Raw genomic sequence first — 16,626 nt, forward strand, 5'->3', positions numbered from 1 at the left:
AATAGGGGTCCGGTATGGCAGAAAAATGAATACTTAATGTCAGGGAGTAGCTTTATTAGTTTTTTTATTGAATTTAATGACGGACAGTTTCTGTTCTTGCGAAGAGAATCTGTTTCTATTCAACCTTGTTACAGAATCTTTTCTTTGTGCGCCAGGTGGCCTGGTCTTTGGTTCTTTTTGTTTGATTATTTGTGTCTTGAATCGAATTAAAGACAAGAGTGATTGATTTAGTTTTTCATGTAATGACGAAATTGGCACGCCTTAGGAAATGAAGTATCTGTTTTGGAAAGATTTTTGTACTTGTTGAATGTTGGAGTTCATATAAAAGGATAAGGACAAGTTAAGTGGATTTAAAGAAAGCTGAAAGATGAATGGGTTGTCGATAGAGGCCCAAATATGTTTTGTATTTTGTAATAGTATTAAAATTAGTGATGATATGTTTAATGGGTTTAAAGAAGAAGAGCAAATTATATGAATTAATGAATGAATTGTGAATGAGATAAGGACGTTAGAGCTTTCAGTGAGATGTTAGAGCTGGAGAATTTCAATGATAAAATGGGGTTTATTACAAGGTCCCCAATTCAGCTTGTTGAGTTTCTAAATTGCCCACACGTACGTATTGCCTCCCCCAAATCCAATATGGCGGCTATGCGGAACAACCTTTGAAAAGCTTCGTTGCATTTATTTTATAAGCTACCATTTTTATTTTTGAGTGATAATTTTGGCGGGAAGACTGCAAGAAACAATCTGGCGATATTTCATAGTTATAAATCTATAAAAATATTGTTAATTTTTATATATAAACAGGAATGCCGAAGCAATTTTTTGATTTGGGGTGGGGGGGGGGGCTCTAGGCAAATTGGAAACCTTTTATGGTAGTTTTCCCCGTTATCTTTGATGTCACAACTAGCCTGTGTCCCAGACTCCTGCAAAAGCGCTTAAAGGGGGGTTTTTCCAGCGTAAGTTCGTTGTAGGCAGAAAGGCTCAAAAATACGGCAACGGTGGATAAAATTTTTTTACGGCAATAATTCAACTAACGACTGAAAAAACAACAAGTTCGACAAATAACAGCACGGCTTCAACAGACACAACAAAACTAGCGACAGAGCTTCCAGCAGTACGTCAAAAGTTGACAAGACTAAACCTAAATTATGAAACAACCCTTTAAATACCCTTAGAAGAACCTTGAAATAATGATTACGTAATGCAAAAAAACATATTTACAGACGCTGATGCCATCACAGCACAATTGTCACGTGATATTGTCCGCAAGGCTCTGGTTTTAGAATCAATGCAGGGCGTGGGTGCTGTGACACTCCTTTGAAAAATTATGTTTCAAAATCGAGAAGCTTTTGCGATCTAGGGGGGGGGGGGCTCCGTCGGTCTAACGAGCTTTGTCCCGGGCGGCAAACGGTGCGTGCATAACCTCTCCCCCTCCAACAAATTACGTATCCGATCTCTAGTCGGCAATTTCAAGTTCCAACAGATTTTCCAGCGTTTGAGTTTTCAAAATATTCTGATTCACCGAAAGCACCAATCCAACTTTAAGTATATTTACCAACTTTTTCCGCTTTCTCAAACTTTTCTTCGATTCCAAACAGGTTTATTTGTATGCTTTGAATGGAAGTTAGTTTACCGATAATGAAAATTAACAAATAATTTTCTATATCGTATAATGAAAGGCCGATTGTGTTTAGATTTTAACCCCTTTTGTTCGACATAATGTTCTCAAATGGATTATTACTTTTCCACACAAGGTAGGCTGTGTCGTGGTTTCACGGAAGCCAATTTTCAGATATCATTTTGAATATCCATTATTGTTATTACTTTATTAAGTTTAGTAGTATTAATTTCCGTGTCGATGAATAAATAACTGACTGTGTCTTTTTGCTTTCTAACGTCGACATGTTTTTCATTTTCTGAATGAAACAAAAAAAGAAATGTGTGGTGTAATATGTGGTATGTATTGGTTTTCGTCCTAACGTTGTTTTTCTCGGGCAAACGAAAGTGAGCGATTTGTTATGACGACGAAAAAACAAAAGATTTTGGACCGCGCCCCCATTAGCACCAGAAAACGCCCTTTACTAACAAGGAACGCAATTTTTACCTGTATTGAACGCCCATGACTCACTTTTGGCTGTGTAAAGGCAGTTTGAAAATCATAGGATTACATCACAAAAAGTACGTTGCCAAAATATTACCCCTCCCCCAACATTTTCTTATCGGATTCAGACGAAATATAGAACTGATCCTGCCAAGAAAATGAGGGGACGTGCCCCCCCCTCCCGGGGCGCCGCTACTGCACAGTGCTACAGCAAAACATTTTTGTGTTAATGTGTTATGTCAAAATGATGAAATTTGATGCGGAACCTAAAGAAAAATTTGCACATTGAGCAAATTCCTCTGCTTGTCATTGCATGTAATTTAGAGCATATTATCAAGGGCTCCTCCTTGGATACGTGTTCGTGACTCAGTCCAAGGGGATTCCTGTCTTTGCGCTGCCATTTTGAAATCTGCCATCTATATGTTGCCATGTTGACATGTTGCTATGGTGTTGTTAGCAACCCGTTCTAATCTGTCTTGTGTTGAGAAGGCTCACGAATAAAACTGACTCATCTTTTCGAATTTGAAAATATTTTTAGTATTTCACTTTCAAGCAGCAATATTTTTCCCTATGTAATGACATTGCAATTGTAATATGATGCAATCAATTTTCTAAAATTAGCAATTACGCTCTTTCAATCCATGGTTGCCAGCTTTTTAAATATGTTTAAGTGAGATTCAGGGTAACTGCTATCGACTGGACACCAAAATGCCTCCCTGGAAATCGTTTTACATTAGGCTCGTATCGTCTTTGTTATCATCGTAAGGGATTTTAAGTTTTGAAAATACTTATTTTACGAGCACATTATTGTTCACGAGCTCCTTTCACTCAAAAGGAATCCTACCTGGGGACCGATTGCAGCGGCAATGATTGGGGGGGGGGGGTGATTGGGTTTTAGTGCCCCACCCTTAAGGTGAGACTGGAAAATGATGGAAACACTCATTTTGACAACTAAGCTTTTAATTTGAAGATAAAGAGATAAACAGATTACGTTTTTGCATCATTTGTTTCATGAAAATTTTTGCATCATGCTGACCACAAAAAATATTTACCAAAGGACACACAAATATTAGGGGGTGTCTCACCCCTTACACCCCCCTGGAATCCGTCCCTGTTTGGATCATAGGCGTAGCGGAGCTAAAAGTTAGAGTAACTTGGCATGGGTCTTATTTCAATATTGTTATCGACCTTGGCAAGAATTATCTTGTTTTTGTGAAAGTTGAGTCGGCCTTTTTAGTCCAGACGGGCCTCAGTGAAATAAAATTTGATTCTTGCATCTCCAGGGACGCCTAAGAAGGGGGACGCGGGGGGGGGGGGTTGTCAACCGCACCTGTTTGACAGCAAGAGGGGCCAGAGTGACTTTTTCATTCAAGTGCCCTTGAAACCGGAAAATTGTAATAATCAGAGAGATTCATATGAAGTTCCAATTATAGTGCTTTATTCCATATTCCTCAATTCCATATTCCATTATAAATCCTTATTCCAAAGTTGGCAAATTTTCAAGATGCCTACAGAAGATTGAAATAAAAAGGCAGTTAGTACAAAATCAGTAGAAAATGCCCCTTGGTCGTTCCGGTGTCCCTGGGCATTTCCTTTGAAGCTTTTCAGCATTCAGTATCTTGTCCAGACTGATTCCAGTCGTGAACCCGGGTCGATCCAGGCATGTCGAATGTTTTTTCCTGTGTTCGGGCACCTTGCGTAATTTGATGCTCGTGGATAGGGTATAGATAGCTTTTTCGTCATGTTGTGATTGTCACACGCTCGTTGTTCATGAGACTTCGGTCATGTGGGCTGGCTGAACATCAAATGCGATGAAAGGTCAATACATAGCTTGAATCGAAACACTGTCGAACTGTGCTTTCGAAGAAGAAATTGCTAAATTTGGAAATTTGTTTCAAGGGATATGAGAAACCCGCTCTTTATTGGTGATTATTTTGGTCTCAAAGGTATGAGTTAACTTTCTCTCTTTTTTTTGATTGTGCTAAAAATAATAACTTTGGAATTCGTTCAAAGTTTACTTTTGTTATTGTAAAGTTTTGACTGTCCCCAAAGCAAAATGACTTCACCATTGCGTTATGTAACTCTCTTTCTTATAAAAAACGTTTTCAACAACTTGTAAGATTTGCTAAATAGTTTTTGCAGATTCTTAGCTTCGCTTAGTAAGGTTTGCAGTTTCTCCCATGGTTCTACACAATATCTGCCAAAAGTCTTGGAACACTGACGTCAATTTCCGGGGTCAAAATCAATCATCCCCCTCTCCTCTACAGAACAATGTTGGTTTATTAAGAAACGGGTTTGGATTTTAGGAAGCACTTTCTTTTGCGTATCTTTAATGATATTTTTCTAAATCATCAACATTATTCTAGGGCGAAGGGGCGGAAGTAGCAAATTTTTTTCATGAAAGGAATGAAAGATATCAAATGCAACGCAAATTGCTGGGTGTTCCAAGTACTTTTGACAGGCATTGTAGATCTGAGGAAATAAAGTGGCCGAGTCCGCTCTCTTGATGCCAAAAAGTAACCATGTCTAGATTCCTATGGTTTTATGGCCGAATTTTTGAAATTTTCAACAAGTATTGTGCTTTTGGGGGTACATGCCCACTGCTCTTGTCGCGGCGCCCCTGCCCTCTTCTCTTGGAAGATCCAAGGGAGAAACGAACATTTTCAAAATACAACAACAAGTGGGGTTGGTTTAAAAAGGTGTCGATTCCCTTTTTCCTTCCCTTTACATAGGCGGGGGAATTTACTGGGGGCAAGGTAGTCGGGAATCGGATGAGGAAAGGGGGCTGACGACCTTGGACCTTCGTTTTGAATAAACCGGAAACTGCAACCTTTGGTCGGCGTCCGAACTTTTCAGCTTCTTATGTGCTTCTTCGGTGTGAATACGCGTCCGGATTGATTTTGGCACGATTTTCGCAAATTGAAACCGTTCTGTTTCTGAGAAGCCCACAGAGGCTTCCTCACTCCAAAAGGGGATCACCCTGGTAACCCTTGGAATCCTCTCTAACATGTAAAGGGCTTTTGTCTATTTGTGTTCTTTCCATGTTTGCATAAAAGAAACTTTTCACGATTCAATAAAACTAAATTAATAATGGCCTTTTTTCAGCCAGATCAATGTTGCTTTGAAGGGTTGAGGTCTTACACTGTTCTTTGCAAGACGTTCGGGGTTGACTGCCCCCTACTTCAAGGGGTTTATGACCCTGTTTTCAAATTTGAATGAATTTGAGTTAGATCATAAGGGAATTTCCTTACCATCGCAGATAGTGTTGCATTTATGTTGATACAAAATCGAACATCAGGCAAGTTGCCATGGGAACATAAACTATAAATACGAGGCTGGCAAATAATGGTCAGGCTGGCAAATAATGATTATTTAATGGAAAAGGGTTTATTTCAAGTGTATGTTTAACTTTTTCATTGATTTGTTTAAAATCGGGAGTGCATGGTTTATATATAAAAAGCGAAAGAAATCCGAAAATAGAACTCTGAAGTGTGATGTGATGACAATCTCAAATTTTAAAAATGTCGACTTTGACCGCAGCCTATTTAAAAACACCGTGAAACACATTAAACACTGAAAAACCAGTTTAAAATATGTTGATATTTGGATGTGGCCAATGAAAGATTTGAAGTTTGCTTTCGAATCTCTGTTATTTTGGTTTCGTCATTAAAGTTATGAACAGAGACGATATTCCAGGGGTTTGATGGGGAAAGAGCCAGTGCAAAATAGGCCATTTCTCAGCTACGTCTGCGAAAACATGCAACTGATTTTACGCATACACTCATTTCTTTATAAGAAACAAAGGTCGATGTTGAGTACTCCAGTTTCTTAATGTTCTGGAAATTTCAATACTCATTGTTTCTTAAGAGTTTCTTAATTATGATGTCATGAATGATTTTATGAAATGTTCGTGACCTTTTTTATCACGTCAAGAGATTCGCTTCCGTACCGATGCTGCATTTAGATGTGGGAAGTATATTTTTATCCCTTGTGTCTTAAGTTCTAGGCCATCAGGGCAATCATGTTGTTGGATTTTACAAGATTTTCTTTGTTCACAGTTTCATCACGATTTCATAGTTTCTTAATTTTTTTGCTTCGAGACTGAAGTTTCTTAATTCTTTCCGACTGTCCAGTACTCGTTTCTTATAGCCAGTTTATATAGAGACGGCCTTTAGCGCTCTCTCAGGTTATGTGGTCCGAAAAAAAAAATCTAAAAACGATTTTGTGACTTCATCACCGGAAGCAAGGGCTGTTGGAAGCGGGGGTCTGGGGGCTGGAGTCCCGCATGATAATTGCTAAACTGTGCTAAATTCTTTTGTGCATACAATCACTGCCAAAATTACTCGGAACACCTAACACTTTTCTTTTGTTTTCTTGAATACTACCACTTCCGCCCCCCTTTCCCCCCAAAACAATGTTGAAAGTATAGAAAAATATCAAACAATCCACAAGAAAAAGCGCACTCCATAACCCCTCTCTTTTTTCTATAGTAAATCAACATTGTTCCTAGGGGGAGAGGGGGATGGCTGAATTTGCCTTTGAAAACCTACGTCAGTGTTCCAAGACTTTTGGCAGTGATTGTACATAATAGTGTACCGGGTGGAAAGAATACAGTTGGCAGCCCCCCCCCTCCTCCCCAATACGTATTCGTTCCGACAACACTGCACGCGTTTTTGAACGATTCTTGCAGACATGCAGTATATTTGAATTTTAACGGTTTCCGGTTCTGTGTTATCAATAATACCCTGACAGTTTTATTCCGGTGAATGTAATTCATTTGTTTCTATGCATTTTCCGGACGTGTGTGTTTAGACAATGAAATACACTATAGGCATCTTAATTACCTCCTTATGGTGCAGTCAGTACTACCCCCGTGGGGCACATTAGCAATTCTCTGCTCTTTGTGTAAACATCTACATTTGTTATCATCTAGTACCTACAATTCCAGAAAAATGGTTGAGATATTCCCAGGAAAAATTTATTTTGGTTTGGTTGGTAAAAATGGTTGAGACCTTCGAGGGGCAATTCACTCTTGCAAATAGCGTATGAGATTTTCCCTAAAACAAAAGGATTTCTGGGGATTTTCAGATAATAGGATTTTCACAAAAGGTGTACGAGATTTTCTTGGAGTGATTTGCCCCTCCGAGAGCTTTGAAATAACTCATTCTCGCTCCCCCCTCCCCCCTCATTCAATGTTGAACACATATTTTTGAAGCACGAAAGAATGCATTACCAATCCAACATTTTTTCGGGGGGAAGAAGAATTTGAATTTACAGGGGCAACGTAAAGTAGAAAATTGCATTTTGCTCAGACAATTTTGTTTGGAATTGTATCTTCCGAAGTTATGTAATTGGGCACTGAGAAACGATCCTCGTCAAACAGTCTCCTAGTTTTTACTCTCGACGTGACCCCTCCCTCGTGGCTGCCCCCTTGCCCCCACAAAGTTAAGCAATTTTCTTTAGTTTGCTTTTGTTTTTTGTCCTTTTTTCATTGGTGCTTCGCCCCCTGCTCTGCAGCTTTTCCCGCGTCCCTGCAAAGGGTTATCCCCCTTGGAATGGGAAAGGATTTGCACAACCTCTTTTCTTCCTGGTTGTAAATCTATGAACCAAGCCAGAACAACAGTAATCCAATATAAAAACTCTAATGGTATTATACCTCGTTCAGTTTGCATGACTTGTTTTGCAAATTCAGTGAAAATTGCACGGTTTCTTTCCGGTTTTATGGTAAAGGATTCTAATAAGAGATTTTTATGACGTCACGTGGTGGTATTCTCTTTGCAAAATTACGAGTCATCGTGAATCGGCTAAAATGTCGGGAATTCTAAAACATTTGCTTCTCAGAACATTTGTAATGCTTCGACTAGAACCGTTGTAATATTTATTCTTGCGAATTACGCAATGTTTAGAAATCCTGAACATTTTCTTAAACCATCTAGAATATTCTTTGCGAACGATCCCAAAAGCCAGGGCTGAAATGTAGTAGAGAGTTTTTAGTTGGTTGGTGTAGATGTTTCACTAGATATCTAAACTACTGTGAAATTTTTCGCTTCTACGTCGTTCTCTCTGGGTCAGGCATACCATCGTTGAGCTTGTGGACACAAGCAAGGGTCTAAGCCGATACTACATACCTCAAAACCCTCGAGAATTATTTCGGTGTTACGGGAACCCAGGGCCAGTTCCCCGTAAAAGTGACAATACATACCAAGCGGGTAGCTTATTTGGGAACCCCCCCCCCCCATTCACCCCTATTATCACACTCAAACAGCCGTAACTTGTTTTCCCTGATATCAAAATACGGTACTCGTACTTATTGTATCCATGGCATTGACGCAAATTTATTGTTCAATCGTTTCCCACACGCCAAGAATTTCATTTGTCTGGGCGATTCTAAGTATTTGCAGTGGCATGGTTGCATCACATTGCAGAGGTTAAAAACAGGCCTAAGTTCAAACAACAGGGCAATATATAAACCTAAGGCAATTTCAAACCACTCCAGAAGCACCACTTCGAAAATCACAGTTAAAGAGCAGCTTAACTTGGTTTATCATTGGTAAGAGATGAAACTTTCTAGGTTTAATTTATCTCGTTTAATTTTTCTCTGGTTTTTAAGCCTGTTATGTTTTCAAACTGCAAAGGTTGCAGATTAGATCAAGTCTGTGGGGAAATTTAGTGCAGTGTCAAAATGAGAGAGCAGTTGACGTATTACAAATAAAGATGATTATGCAGGGATGAAAAGGAAATTAAAACTCGGGGGAAAGAGGGGAATCGGGGGGGGGGGGGTAGAAGACTGTCTGAACTTTACCCACATGTCTAGAACCCCACCTTCCAAAATTGAAGTATTTCCGAATTACACTTGGACAAATTTTTTTGTTGACGATTATGATCGCGTTTGCAGGGACTCAACTCCAGTACAAGTTGAAATGTGGTAGGACAGGGATAAAATTTACGAAGTTCAAAATTTTTACCAAATGATTTTGGATGAGAGCTCATTTCTTTTGCAAAACGGTGGAACTTTGCCCCTTTCCTTTGAGGCAATGATCGAATTTCTGGCGTTAATTTAAAAAAATCCGATAAACCTTCCTGGTCAACACTTGGGGTCATTCCCTTTTAAGCTGTCATCCCCATGAAGCTTCCTGCCCTGTAAGATTCATGGTCTAATATTATAGCGTTATTTTATTAAACGATCTGGTTTTGCAATTATGTGGGTGTTGCTATCCTAATGTGAGAACGTCTTTGTGAAATGGCAGGTCGAAATGAGTCATTAAGTTTAATGGCTTCCTTTTTTTGGCCATTTCCTCCAACGGAATCTTGAAAAATAATAGGCCCGATAGGAGCGAACCGTTTCAGGCCATGGCGACTACAGTTCTCTGTAAGTTTTCATTATTTAAACTATGTTGTTTTGAAATGAAAAGATTCTCTGAATATTATATTAATGGTGTGATTGCATGGGAGTCTTTAATTGTAATTGTTTTGCTTGGAATTCCCATGATCGCATTTGGGAACAGGCTAGATAGCTGTTGAGTACAGAAAATGCTCTAGCATGACTGTATTCAATTTAGGCCAGTAAATTTGGACAGCGATGATGAAATAAACGAAAGTCAATACAGGGGAGGGGTCTTTCTGAGCGAGTAGCATCGCTACCTGAAAACCTCGTACGCATTTGACAAAAACGTTCCTCTTTCATAGCAAGATCCCAACGAAATCTCACGGATGCGATTGTACAGAAAAACTCGGTTAACTGTTTGATCTCTGTGATGTAACACGAAGTAAGCAAGCAATAAATGCTGGAACCAACGAATCGATGCAATAACGCAGCTGAGGGGGTGCACGGGGCATCGCCAAAGGGGGGTACGACACCCCCCCCCCCAACATTTTGTCCATTGGCACATTAAGGATTTTTCCGGGCAAAAGAAACAATTTTTGTACTCGCCCTTTAATATTTTTGCAACAATTGAAACATATAAACATTTCTGTAGTACCTGAACTTTCAAATTATGAACTTTGAAACAGTAACGCATAAAAGCAGCATGTAAGAGTATTTGTATTTTGACCACACCCTTGAAGAACGAGAGACAACCTTTTTGTCGGCAAAAGCACTCCTTTACCCTCCAAAATTTTTTGGCTTCGCTCCTGCGGGAGTGTACACGTCCCCCCAGTTCCCGGGATGATTGGAATGGAGACAAATGTAGCTGTAACATACAGACGTCTTGTTGTTTGTATATTCTGTGCGCGCAACAAGACTTTGACAAACCCTTAACTGCTCTCCTTCTTAAGATACTATGAACTCCTATGATTTTATTTATACGTTTAGACAGCAAATTAGTTGAATTGTCACCAGGCGAGCCGGTAGTAACTACCTGTAAAGTGAGGTTACTGTTGTAGGTAGAAGAATATAAAATAAAAATATTTCGTTATTATTATTATTATCATTATTATTATTACTACGATTGTAATAGTTTTTTTTGTAAACACAGGCTAGCCAATTGCAAATTACCTTGTAATAGTGAGATTTGTAATTGTAGTTTAAGTTGAATTGAAAATGAAATGTTTCCATTATTATTATCATTATTATTATCATTATAATTATTATTATTATTTCTTTTTTGCATCAAGCTCAGTTTTTATACCATGAAAATCAAAATTTTAGCAAAGAGCTGTTGCTACCCCAGCTACGTTCCTGGCAACCATCTCTTTTGGAGACAGTCCAACAATACTTGCATTATTGACGTCATTGTTATTAATTTACGTCATTGTTGACAAACTTGAAATGAGTCCCCCCCCCCCCTTCCCTTCCCCGACTTGAAGAGCCTCAAGTCACCCTGACTAAAACCACTTCCCCCTAACTTCTTCTTAAAACATTTGATACCACCAAAATGGTGTTGTTGTTGTTACTGTAGTCAGCTCAGCCGCCCGTAGAACGATGATGTCATCTTTGTTTTGCTAATAGCAATGAGATCCGTGAGAGTAAAGTCAGTATTCTTAATTCACACGCCCAGTGTTCCGATCAGTGGTCATGTTGCCATGGCATTCAATATATAATTTTCTCGTTTCCACGCCAGATTAACACGGATAACCACTACAGGGGCGTTACCTGAGACACACCCAGAACCACAAAATTATTTGGGAAACGATGAAACTTAAGACGACAACTGGAAGAAACATACTTTGATCGCTTTTAACAACTTTCTCACGACAAACGTGAAATGGAGAGGAATTTTCACGAACGAGCTAGATAAAAGAGATTGACAAGGCTCTCTACAATTACCGAGTTAGCCTGTGCTTTAGGCCTTCCTTAAGGTTGGTTAGAGAGAAAAAGGGGCTGGAGAGAGAGGGGGCTGGAGATGGAAAGGGTGCTGGAGAGAGAAAAGGGGCTGGAGAGAGAAAAGGGGCTGGAGAGAGAAAAGGGGCTGGAGAGAGAAAGGGACTGGAGAGAGAAAGGGGCTGGAGAGAGAAAAGGGGCTGGAGAGAGAAAAGGGGCTGGAGAGAGAAAAGGGGCTGGATATAGAAAAGGGGCTGGAGAGGGCTGGAAAGGGAACCCTTACCAAAGTTTTCGCATCTTGATGTTCATAGATATGTTTGCTTATGCCTTAAACGGTCCTTGTTAGCAATCGCCTGTAATTTCTCCGTGATGTCAATCATAACAAGGATTAGAATGGTTAGAAAGTAGATCTATAGAACAGGAAAATTTGATTCAAAAAGTAAATCTCGAACAATGAGATCAGATTCGAAACTGATATACAAAACCGATTTTCATGTACTTTCGTTACTGAAGTCTTTTTCATTTCCCTGTTCTAGGCCACAGTGGAATTGATGCAGGATTAATTCTGCAGGATTCGCACCGTCTCGGAAATTGCCGCCAGATGCCTCCGTCACATCTGCAACACACGCCCCCCAGCTCACGAACGCCCAGCCCAAAGCCGGCGCCATTCAGTGATACAGTGTTCCAGGTAGGATGTTCATGATTATTATTATTATATTACAGCTACTGCTTTTCTTTTCTTTTGTTTTCGTTATGATATTATGTTCGCTGTAAATGTTTACTGTAAGTCCACGAATAATTCCTCACTTTCAAATATGTCCCCCTCTCTAATAACCCCCTAGCCAGCCTCAAATTTAAGCTTTATGAGCATTTAAATAATTACTACCAAAAGTACGAGTTTGTCATGGTAATTCAATAAAACGCCATAGGCAACCTCAGATGGCAAAAACCGTCAAATTGAGGGGTCCAATTCGAGAATATACGATAGCAATGGGGACTTACTCGAGAGGGGGGGCTTATTGGAAGTTTGTAGTTTTAGAGTGGAGGCTTATTCGAGGGGAGGGTTTTTTCGAGGGGAGGGCTTTTTCGAGGGGGGACACTTCGAGGATTTACAGTAAGTTCCCCTCTCGAATAACCCCCGAGGCAACATCAAAATTTACCCTGATAATATTTCTGTTTTCTGCTAAATACGCCCCGATCTTCGAAGAAGCCCCCCTGGAGTAAGCCCACGCCCCTTAAGGGTTTGTATAGGCGACTCCACTTATAGTAATTTTAAAGAGCGGGGTTTAATCGGGGAGTCATAGTACTCTACCAGCAAGGTTGCCATTCGGCCGTTTTGACGGCCAAATTCTCCATTCTGGACGTTTTTCAAAGCTGTTGGCCGTCGAAAATTGGTTTGGCCGAAAAAGCGAAAGTTGGCCGAATTTTGGCGGCATGTTGAAAGCCACAAAAATACAAAGAAAATGACAATTTCTTGCACAGAAAATATTCAAAATTTTGGTAAAACCATCTCAAAATTGCAAATAACGAAGCAAGAAAGAAAGTAAAAGATAACAGAAAACTGAAATTGAAAGCAAGTTGGAGCTTTTGTAACAAACAAAGCCAATTTTTGATTACACTATTACTCCACAGAATCAGCAAAACGTAGCTTTTTTGTATATTTTGTTTGGCTGGCCGAATTTGGCCGTCACGCGTAAAATATTTGGCCACCAACCATTCCAAGCATCTGGCAACCCTGTCTATCAGAATGAATTGGATCTATTTACTTATTTTCATTAATGTTGATTACCTTAACATCTGCTGTTTTTCCCATTAGTTCGATATGGGCCTACAGGCATACAACCACTTCAACCCAATAACACCGCCTCCCAGTGCAGGATATGCTGCAAGTGACTCGTACTCCTCCTCAGTGTCAAGTAGCCGCAGCAGCATGCGAGCCTCACCTGTCACCCCTCCATCAGACATGGTTGCCAGTTTGCTACAAGATCCGAAATGGAGCCCCACTGGACAGCTTTGTGCTCCTCAGCACAGCAAAATGGACAGGGACAAGAAATCAGCAATGAGAATGGAAGCAGGTAATTGTAACCCCCTTCTTGGTTTCCATGAATGCTTTTTTAGCTAATAAAGCCGTTCATTTCTCGGGGGTTTCAAGCATCCTTGGAATAATATCAAGGGTCAGACGTTTAGCCAAAACACTGAAGACACCATTTTTTTATGGACTCGTTTTTATGGAAAAGTTGCAGGGGTTTTGTGGCAATGTTTCTTGGACCGTATTTTGGCACTCCGAGAGTTGGGTTCTATGAAGGTGAAAGAGTCTCCTCAAAATGAATATGACGTATGCACTCAATGAAAAAGTCCTTCGTAAAAGTTTGCTTCTATACAAGAGCCTTGTGAAGAACCATTGACCCAATTTAACATCTATGCACCTTGAAAACAAGACCGAAGCACAGTGCGAATCTTAAATGCAATAGCCGCAGCAGCTATATTGCAAGAAAACAATGCAATACATTTTATACAATGTAATACAATATATTACGATATATTACAATATAGTGCTATGCAATGCAATATAATACTTTTCGCTCCTCCAGCAGCATCAACAGAGCCTTCTCTTACCTGGAGTGGCCAGCTTCCGCCACGTGCTTACAAGAATCCTACTTACTCTGCAAAAGTCTTTCTTGGTGGAGTTCCGTGGGATATCACAGAGGGTAAGACATTAAAAGCCGATTTACTATAACACCTTCTGTGTATCGAATGTCCCTCTTTTCGCATCAAGGGTAATGACCTGTGTCAACATCATAATATAGTTCTTAAGTGATTAGGTCACAAAGATCTATTTTTAGAATTTTTGAATTTTTTTCCCATAACCTGAAAGAGCATCATGAAATACCTCTGAATCTGCAAAATCAATTAAAAGTATTACGAATTGGCTGAGATATGGCCACATGAGCACATGCTCTTGCCCCATCAAACCTCTGTAATTTGGTCTCAGTTCATAACTTTATTAGCCAGGCCAGAATAACAGTAATCCGTTAGCAAACTTCAAATCTTCTATTGGCCATATCTCGCCCGATTTGGACACATCTAATTGACTTTACATGTTAAGGAGTATTGCATGGTTTTATTCTATGTTATACATAGCAAGAGCAAATATTCTAAACATAGTTGTTTGCAACGTCACCCTTACCAACTCTATAAGGGATTATTTTCTTTGCTCTCCCTCATCATCATTGTCATAAACGATCATCAGTGTTATCACCCAGCATTCTTAGCTTTCACTTCAATGTAATCAATATCATCAGAAAAGATCAATAACATCTTCGATCGATCGATGATCATTGTCATGATCATCAACCATAATCATCACCTTGATCGTTATCAACGACCTTGGTCAGTACCAATCATCACCACTCAGCATCATTCAGCCTTATCGATCAACCAATCACTTTCAATAATAATCAATTAATCAATCAATCACTTCCTAAAGTAATCAACAAATCAATCAATCACTTCAGCCAATAAATCAACTAATCAACTATTCACTTTCAATGATCATTATCAATCAACCAATCAATCAATTTCTCAAGCCAATCAATCAACCAATCAACGAGCCACTTTCAATCATCATCATCATCGATCAGCCAATCAATCAACAAATCACTTCAGCTAATCAACCAATCAACTAGTCACTCATCATCAATCAATCAATCATGACCAATCACTAGTGACCATAAACAAAGTTGAAAAGCTTTAATCATCATATTATTCATTTAGAATTATCTTTGTTTCAGCCGGTCTGCAGCAAGCCTTCCGGCGCTTTGGACCTGTCAAGGTAGAATGGCCAGGCAAAGAGGGCAAGCAAAATCGCCATCCGCCGAAAGGTAAATATCAACTTCAGAACGCCATTTGTCATTTATACTACATACTACAGTTTGACAATAATTAGGAGGGCTCCAGCCCCCCCCCCCCCCCCCCCCCGGTTCCGACGGGCCTGTACAGAGGTAGTGACCCCCACCTAATTTGTCACGAGTTAACCTGTAAAACTTCAGTAGGTCAACCAAATCTTTTTTTGTCAGTAACATCGTCTATCGGTAGGTGAAATACCACCTAGACTTTTGTTATTTAATGTCTCTCTCGGTAAATTTTAATACTGGCGACTCTCCTTCTCCCTATTCTGGATGGCCAAGCTACGTCACTGTTTGTAATAGATTTTCATTAGAAAATAAGACAGCATTGTCTCCGTAACAGTATTTTGAAGGTGGGTCCGTGAAAGGAGGATAATCCTTGGCGAAGTTAAAAGCTAAGTTTTATCACCGCACAACTATTTTGTGAATTAATATGCTTAAGAGCAGGCGTGGTTAGCCAGAAGTGTTCCATCTGACATCAGAAAGCATGTTAGATGAATGTCTAACAGACTTATGGGCTGAAAGTTGCTGTATAAACCAGATATCTTATCTGAGTCTTGGGTTAGGTTTGGCGGCTTTGTATCGTGGAGGCGGGCAGAGGGGAAGACATTGGGGAGGCCTATATTCATTTTATCCTATGTAACTCTTTATTTTAAGACGAGCCCTAGAATGGCCAAAAAATACGAAGCCGTAATACTGATTAACCTCAACCTTGAGAAGCTTCTTAAAAATCCTAAGAAATTAGAAGAGTGAGCATTGAACAGTGTCACTATTGCTCCGCATCTGCCAGGAATAGGGGCGTCATATTTAAAGTAAAAACCCGATCTCTCCAAAGTTCACTTTGCCCTTGTTGTATCATGAGTTATTAAGCTGCGCTATTTTGACACAAAACCGACTTGACCTCAGCGGAGGCGCATCATCAGCCTCGTTTCCATTTTGCATTTTTTGTTCCAGCCTCTTTTCAAGTAAACTTTTTTGATGTTTCTTTAAGGTTGTTGTTTAATGTATTTTAAGTCTGTATAATCTTATTACATATTCTATGTAAATCTATATTATATATATTGTTATATATATTACTAATTATCGCTTTCAGTTTTGACTTCCTCCCCTCCTAAAGGCTACGTCTATCTGCTGTTTGAAAGCGAGAAGTCTGTCAAGGCGTTGCTAAGCGACTGTACCCATGACTACAGTAATGGCGGAGATTGGTATTACAAGATCTCAAGCCGAAGAATGCGCTGTAAGGAGGTATGTTCCTCTGTCTCTTGCTTTTTATAATTTTTACAAATACATTCTTTTTATTATGTGGTTATATCTAATTATATAATGACATACTGAGCGATATTTCATAATATAATATT

The 16,626-nt window shown here is 39.5% G+C and overlaps 1 protein-coding gene across 9 annotated transcripts in view; it reads left to right on the forward strand.

Moving 5' to 3' along the window:
• LOC135690402 (cytoplasmic polyadenylation element-binding protein 1-B) overlaps window positions 1-16,626 on the forward strand; it is a 56,319-nt gene that overhangs the window by 31,529 nt on the left and 8,164 nt on the right. For 4 of the 9 annotated variants that reach the window (XM_065207952.2, XM_065207960.2, XM_065207957.2 and 1 more), the window contains 5 exons: window positions 11,900-12,051; window positions 13,180-13,438; window positions 13,955-14,071; window positions 15,155-15,244; window positions 16,362-16,513. In XM_065207952.2, coding sequence (XP_065064024.1) covers window positions 11,900-12,051; window positions 13,180-13,438; window positions 13,955-14,071; window positions 15,155-15,244; window positions 16,362-16,513 — 770 coding nt within the window. Of the gene's footprint in view, window positions 1-3,498; window positions 4,051-7,629; window positions 8,655-8,901; window positions 9,474-11,899; window positions 12,052-13,179; window positions 13,439-13,954; window positions 14,072-15,154; window positions 15,245-16,361; window positions 16,514-16,626 lie in introns of those variants that run through there. The other 5 variants (XM_065207958.2, XM_065207961.2, XM_065207959.2 and 2 more) reach the window with 5 other exon arrangements.

Source organism: Rhopilema esculentum, chromosome 1, assembly GCF_057945365.1.
Source record: "Rhopilema esculentum isolate cy_ngs chromosome 1, ASM5794536v1, whole genome shotgun sequence".
NCBI classification, from domain to species: Eukaryota; Metazoa; Cnidaria; class Scyphozoa; order Rhizostomeae; family Rhizostomatidae; genus Rhopilema; species Rhopilema esculentum.